The 7,577-nt window shown below is 40.5% G+C and overlaps 1 protein-coding gene across 1 annotated transcript; it reads right to left on the minus strand.

Moving 5' to 3' along the window:
- Positions 1 to 211: 211 nt before the first annotated feature.
- RFK (riboflavin kinase) lies at positions 212 to 7,100 on the minus strand. Its single transcript, XM_068423035.1, has 4 exons — positions 6,820 to 7,100; positions 4,944 to 5,095; positions 3,510 to 3,612; positions 212 to 2,926 (listed from the first exon to the last, which is right to left on the minus strand). The coding sequence occupies exons 1-4, from the start codon at positions 7,067 to 7,069 to the stop codon at positions 2,796 to 2,798; spliced, it is 636 nt and encodes a 211-aa protein (XP_068279136.1). The 5' UTR covers positions 7,070 to 7,100; the 3' UTR covers positions 212 to 2,795.
- Between the last annotated feature and the right edge of the window lie 477 nt (positions 7,101 to 7,577).

A 7,577-nucleotide genomic window follows, 5' to 3' on the forward strand; every position in this document is an offset into this window, starting at 1 on the left:
TAAGGCTGTAGCTCCCATACGTTCTGATTACAGCACAGAAGTCGCAAGAGTGGGGCCAGTTTTCAGACACACTAGGAATCCTGAGCAACATCTCACTACTCTTCTGTCAGTCTAGCTTTTTAGGCAGTCACCCTCACAAAGCTTTGCATAAGACTAAGACAACTAACTTTGTTAGGCGTAGTAAAGGAAAGGAAACCTACGACAAAAAGGATAACTTTGTCAATTACAGTTCCTTTATTAATGGTACAGTGCAGTAACATCAACTGAAATAAATAGTTATTTGAATGTAATACAAAAATATAACCCTTAAAGTTTATACTGTGCTAGGAATTATGTATTGAGCTTAAATAGTAGATATATAACATTTTCGCTTAAATAATGTGGACAGGTACACTAAGCCAAATGAATGTAATAACATTTTCTCTAATTTGAAGACAAACACATGAAGAGCAGTTTATTAGTTCAGTGTATCCATACATCACTCCTCTGTCAGCTAAGATTTGAGAGCAATTTAACAGCTTTTCAAGTTTTCCCTTTGCCACTGTTCTCTATCAATAGCACAGTGGTTCTATAACAAAATGGTGAATTGAATTTTCAATAGTAGCATTTATTAGCAGATACAGGAAAGTATTATTCAGACAACCAGCTCAAGGCACCATGGTTTCCACACTAGACACATGAAATTACTGGCAGAAAACAATTTTAAAGACTGCTATGAGTGTTTAGCTACTGTACCATGACGAACAACTATCTATTCTTTAAATATATTCTTGACAATCTACTCAGCTGACTAGTGTGGCTTTTGTTTATTGTTTAAAAAAAAAGTAAAATATAAGATTTTGACATTATTACAATCTCAAGAATGCCTCAGATCTTTGAAAAAAAAACCTCTCCCTTCATCCCTCCATTTTGAAATATATAAAAAAAAATTCAACTGACACTCTTGTAAGACAATTGTTTTACAGACTTTTCAGAAATACAGTTTCCAACACATTATATAGTAAAAGTCCACTAAATTATTTTGTTCTCCTTTAAAAGAAAGTATATCTAACCGCTGATAACTGACCCCTCCATTCAGCATTCCATCTGTCTCTGCTATCAACAGCACTGGTGAACAATTCATTTAAATGAAATCAAGTTTCTCTTAAAGTCCTACAGAGTAAACACGAGTACATGATTTGCCCAAGACCTCTTCCCTAATAATATCCCATGATACTGGCTGAAAGTTATAACAATATGAAGTGGAACTAACATCCTGACAGCACCTGACACAAAGACCCAGACAGCTACTTTGTTAAAACTCTTAAACCCTACAGTGAAATGTAGGATTCAAATAGGATAGGACAAGGAGTAAACTCATAAAATTGCACTATAGAAATTCTGCGTTCCAAATTGTACATAGTAGTTCAGACACAGAACTACAGTTGAGAAACATCCACAGAACCATTTCCAATTTCAGAATACTTTCCAGCCACATCACAAGTCGACGTCGAAAGATTATGAACATGACAAAGTCACTGCAGCTTACTTAGTTCCACTCAATGAGTAGGGGATAGAAAAACTTATCAGAGGAAAAAAAAAAAAAAAAAAAGAGTAGATTTGGAATCACACATTACATACTTTAACCAGTATTTTCCATCCTACTATAAATTTTGACAATACCCCCCTCCATTTACCCCCTACATTTGAGAGTAGGAATGGCTGCAATTACTTGTGATAAATAACCATTACCCACTATAGCGCTGATATATTATTCCATGAATCCCCAAAGACTCTCATTTGTGTATTCATCTACTTAGTCAGCCAAAACCTCTACGTGGTGCAGAGAGTTGATGAGATTTTTCGGTACCTTACACTAACATCAATCTTGAAGTCAGCCATTTTATTGCGAGTGTAGTGAAGGTTCTCCCCATTTTTCTATGACAAATGCCAGCAGCAGATAAAATGAAAAGTTGCCCTTCATTACCTCTTTTGAGGCCCACGGAGCAGAAGTCTTGTTATACTGTTTCTGCATCTTCTGCATCTGAACCTTTAAAGTTCATCAACTTTCACAGTCATTTATTTCCTGAATTTCAGTGAAATACTTCCTCAGAAGTAAACTACACAGGTCATGTGTTGTCATAGGTACAGTCAACTATGAAGAAGTATATCTCAGATTCCAGTAACTCAATGAGCAACAGTGATTTCCCCCATTTCAAATAATGTTTAAATAAATAATTTTAATTAAAATGACAGCTTCAACCACAACAGCTGTCCAGCATATAAAAAAAAAAGAGCTACAGAGAATTAGTCTTCCTAACTGCTATCTAATCATTGGCTTCCTGCACCACAGGAAAATTCTGACTCAATCAATAGCAAAATTTTCCAAGTTCCTAGCTAAAATCCAGATGTAAGAATAACATAAAACTGGGAAAAGAGGTTGGAATAACATTCTGTATGTTAAAAACAGACATTCGTCACTTCAGTGAACCACCCATACCTTAGGGTCAGAAAAGGTCACAATTAACTTTGGTCATGTTCTGCATGTGCTCAGATCTCAGAACAACTGTTAACTTTAGGATACACATTTATCTGTAAGGATCTAAACCAGCCTTCTACTCCTTTTGCACAACCAGGTTAATGATGAATTAACACAAGGAAACAGAAATCATCTTGTACGGTTGGTTCCAACTTCAGTTACCTAAACAGATATATGACAACAAAGTCCCTATAAAAGCAGTGCAAATATAAAAGCTCCATGACAGGGGAGAAAAAAAATAAAAAAGGCAAAAAAAAAAAAAGTAGCATGGGTTTGCTCAGTGGTTGTTCACAATTTTGCCTTCTGGCAGATGAAAGAAGTTATCTTCTTTGAGTTTAAGATGTTCTGGTAAATCTAGCTGTCTTTTTGCTTCTTCAATGTCTTCTTGAATTGCTGAAATGAGTGCCTCTGAAAAAGATAAGAATAGGGATATTTAAAAGTTGGTTTGAATTCTGAACACACAATAGCAAGTGAAAATAAGGTGTACCACAGAATACCAGACAACAATCATAGATGTAGAATATAACTATTATCACAAGGTTTGAAAGGCAAAATTCTTTGGTTTTAAAATGCTTTTTTAACATGTCAGCATTGCATTTTCCACCATTATAAGGACTACCCTCTCCTTGTTCCAAAAGACATTTTAGCAAAAGATCAGAGTTTCATGAACTGTTTCAATTCTAACAGAGTTGCATTTTTTAAAAAAAATTATCAGACTAGGCTGCTTTTACAAGCCCATGATTTTAAAATTACTCCTCAGACAAACGACACAACACAATTTTTTAGTGTGATACAAAAACATACCCCCACATCTTCCAATTTTTTTTTTAATTAAAACAACTTGTACATTTAACTTATGAAAACATTTTACTGAAATTTTAAAAGTTAACAAATAAAACATCTCATTATAGAAAGAGAGTCAGTGAAGACACAGTACTTGCATGAATAAGACAAATAAGTGACTAGTTCGAGGGAAATCTGCAATACTGACCTAAGGAATCAAAGTTTTTTTCTGGTCGAATATATCCAATTATGACTATACTAAGAATTTCTCCATAAAAGTCTTCTTTGAAGGTGTGGATAATGTGTGTTTCCTAGAGGAAGAGAAATAAGTTGTCATTTATGATTAACTTTATTTTCCTCACTGTAGATGTACAGCTAATATCCCTAATTCAAATTCTCCCAAAACACACCAAGAAAAGGGGCATTTAGTTTAGCACGTATAATACAAGATTAAAAGGCTAGGGCTTTTGCTTATGTTAGGAAGGAGAACTGTACTTTGCATGGAATTCAAGAAAAATTACTCACTTAACAGTATTCCGATAGCCAAAAAAAAAAAAAAAAGAAAAGAAAGCCATTACTCAGTAGAAATGCTTCACCACTTCTCAAGAGGTAAAATTTCCAAGGCAGCAAATCATAAACAACGTTTCATTGTTAAGTTGATGTGTCCAAATAACTATGAAGGTTTTGACTGAAATAGTTGGCTTAAGGAGAGCTTTTACAATCAGCTCACATTGGAACTGAATGATAAAATTCAAGAAGGAGCAAAGGCTGAGACAGGGTGCCATCTTAGCTAAAAACCTTTTTATGCACATCTCCCTCTCCAACACAGGCACACCCATAGCATATACCAGTAGAAATATCAGATGGAAAGCTTTTGACTACTTGCTCAGAAAAGTTAACCACAAAAATTTTGCCAAGTGTACGTTTGCGTAAAACAAGCATTATCACGAAGTCTTCACTTAGAACCTTAGAAGCAGAGATTCACGCACAGTGTTTTCAACAATTAAAACAGAACTCTGCAAGACTCAGGAAAGCACCAGCACCTGACAGCAAGAAAAACACAGCTGTTACAGCTCAAGGTTTTAACTCAACTCCTCCATCCTATTATTATGTACCTTTTAATATTTATTCTATATATCAAGCCACAGCACCATGTGTATGGATCACATCATTTAAGAGAAGAATTAATACAAATCATTACAAATTAAGATGCCCCAACATCTCTTATTTGAAATGTAAATAGATTGCACAGAACAACAGATTAGTATGTTCCAGCTCATGCTAGGGCTCTCATAACCAGTAAATTCAATGCATCTATCAAGCTTATGTTTAGTTAGCAATCAGCACCATAAGCAAGCACCATTTCAGAAATGCTGTTGAATTTTTTCTTATAGAAGTATTTAAGTAATGACGGAATAGGAAGAAGAAAATAAACTTTATTCACCTACAGCTGCATACTCTCTGACTACCAAGAGTATTTTCTTTTCAGAACACAAACATATGATATGGATACCAAATACATTTCTAAGAGCAAACAGAATCTCTATATCTCGTTTATGGATCAAATTCTGTTTATCTTATTCAAATTCAACATCTAGCTTATTTATTATAATAAAAATCCCACACAAAACAAAATTCTTACCACTGATTTCTTAATATTCTTATAGAAAGGATTCCATCCTATGCTCAAAACCATTTTATGCACATCTCCATTTCCAACACAGGCCCATCCATAGTATATACCAGTAGAGATATCAGATGGAAAGCTTTCAACTACTTGCTCAGAAAAGTTAGCTGCAAAAATTTTAGAAAGTGTAAAGTGTGAGTGACTTTGTGTAAGTCAAGGACATAACAGAATCTTCAAACACTTTAAAAGCCAAGCTGTGCAAACATGCTATTTACAAACATAACACTGATGATGATGAGAATGATGTAATGTGTCATTTGGCGAAGCATAAAATACAGAACAGCTTCATAAAATTCAGTCCCTGTGGTAACATCAGAGTTATCACATCTCTTATGCATACTATATTTTATAGTTACACACATTCTCTTCTGTGGTAATAATTAATAAACATGTAATATAGGCAACCAGAATGCATTTCACTCTCAGGACAACTATCACAGCTTTAATATAGGGAAACATGAAGAAAAATAAATCAAGTTTCTTCTGCACTATAAAACAGCATCTCAGAACTATTTATTTGTTAGTAAAATAATTAATTAGTAAATAAAATATGTAGAAATAAATGAAATTATGATTTAGTCACCTGTCAGTTTTTTACAAGTGGCCTTTCAGAGGCATCTGTGGATTTCTGTGATTTTCTTTTAAAACTACATATCTACAGTAAAATAAATTCCCTTCTGACTGAACCTAACCTTTTTTCAAAAATACTATCCTACTTCTTCTACTTCCCACATGAGTAGATCTCTTCATGCAAGACATCAAGCTGATTTGAAAGAATTTATGGTTACTGAATTTTTATCAAAGCTGACAAGCAGTAACAAGTTCCCTCCACTATTCCCTGATACCAAGACACCACTTGCACACAGTCAAGAGAAAAACGTGAAATTATTAACAGATGTTGTCAGAAATCCAGCACTTCAAGATTGGTCTTATAATCGTCTACTAGGAGTGGTGCAACATGACTGTTAATTTCAGCATCTGTTTAAGACAGGACAAAATTCACTTGAATTACCCATCTATCTGTATTTAGCCAACTGAAACAGAGATGAGCAGTAGGAAAATACATTTCTTTGTAGGCCAAGTCCACTTGCTCTGTTTTTTAACCTCTGCATTGTTCCCCTTGAACTTCCTTCCTCACAGTGATTCCCAAGGCCTACTCCCTTTCTTGTTCTAATCTAAGGTTTATGCGAACGGATATTTTCCAAGCTGCCACAACACCGTACATGTGACCACTTATCTACATCCTGTCATGACGATCGTTAGATGATTAAACGAACAAAAAACAAGATTGAAAGAACCTGCTTAATAGAATGGGGGGGAAATAATAAAAAGAGAGTACAAGACTCTTAAACCATGTAGAAAAAAAATTTTAAGAAAAATGCTAAGCCGGAACAAGCCAAGCCTATTCACAGAGAGAGCAAGTCATGCCAACAGCGCAGTTGTGCGGGACAGCTTGGGCGTCTCCTGAGCGCAAACGAGCTCAGTCACCAGCAACCGCGCTCCCGCACCTCTGTTCGGAGGGGAACCAGCCTCCCGTGCCCCCTCCGCGGCGGTGGCCCTGACCCGCGGGAGCACGGCACGGCTCCGCTCTGAGGGGTACAGGCTGCCAAGAAATGCCCCGGCCCAACGCTGGCCGCACCGGCGGCTGCACTCCAGCCGCCCCGGGACAGGGACCCGGTGCGGACCACCGGCGCCGAGCGGGGTACGTGAAGGGCGGCCAAGGCCAGGCCGCGGTGAACACCTCGCCGGTGGCCTTCACGGAAGGCGTCACCCTCACCCCGCCGGAGGAAGCGGCGTTACCTCGCCCCGGTCCGCCGCGCAGCCCACTCACCGGTGGGGATGCCCAGCTCTTTGGAGCCTCTGCCGAAGCCCTTCACCACCTGCCCGCGGCAAAAGTAGGGCAGGTGCCTCATGGCGGCCGGCGGGGGACGGTGGCCGTTCGGGCGGGCACGCGACGCCGGCGAGAGCCGCCTGCAGCTCCCAGCCCGGCACCCCGCGGAACCGCCTGCGCCCGCGCGCAGCGCTCCCCACCACCTTGCTCTGGGCGCTACCAAAAAGAGGGGAGAAATCAGGTGGCTCATTCTAGTTTTCAATTCATAAAACTCTCTGACAGGCACCTGCCTCCCCTTAAGAATGGACTTGCCCACACCGCCACTTCTGCGCCCACATATGGGGGGGTGTCTACGCATGCTCAGTCTGCCGCGTAGCGGCGCCCCTGGGCGCGGCGCTTGAGACGCGGTACCGGCCGGGCAGGGAAGGCCTGCTCGGCGGGAAGGGGGGCCGCGCCGCCGTCTGGCGGCTCTGCCCAGGGCCCCGCTCCCTCCCCTTCCGTCGCGTCGCTCCGCGGGCAGCGCCAGAGCCCGGCTGGCGGAGGCCCCTGGTGCCGCGTGTGGTGGTGGTGGCGGCGGCGGCGGCCTCCCTACCCGGCCCAGCTGGGGCTTTCCCGCACCCCGCGCTGTGTGTGAAACGGGCTTGTTGATCAACCCTGCTGCCCCGTCCCGCTGTGCCGCAGGCCGGCAGCGCGCTTCTTGGGCCGCCCAGAGGGCCGCCGACCGCCCGCGGGCCGCGGTAGACGGGGCGGGGCGGGCG

Source organism: Nyctibius grandis, chromosome Z, assembly GCF_013368605.1.
Source record: "Nyctibius grandis isolate bNycGra1 chromosome Z, bNycGra1.pri, whole genome shotgun sequence".
Lineage (NCBI taxonomy): Eukaryota > Metazoa > Chordata > Aves > Nyctibiiformes > Nyctibiidae > Nyctibius > Nyctibius grandis.

Bases quoted from the DNA above. Each gene is read 5' to 3' on its own strand.
- RFK (XM_068423035.1), bottom strand. From the start codon at position 7,069: ATGAGCCACCTGATTTCTCCCCTCTTTTTGGTAGCGCCCAGAGCAAGG. The intron at 3,613-4,943 runs GTAAGAATTTTG...CTCTTCCTCTAG, and splicing joins AGAATATTAAGAAATCAGTG to GAAACACACATTATCCACAC. The intron at 2,927-3,509 runs GTCAGTATTGCA...TATCTTTTTCAG, and splicing joins AAAAAACTTTGATTCCTTAG to AGGCACTCATTTCAGCAATT.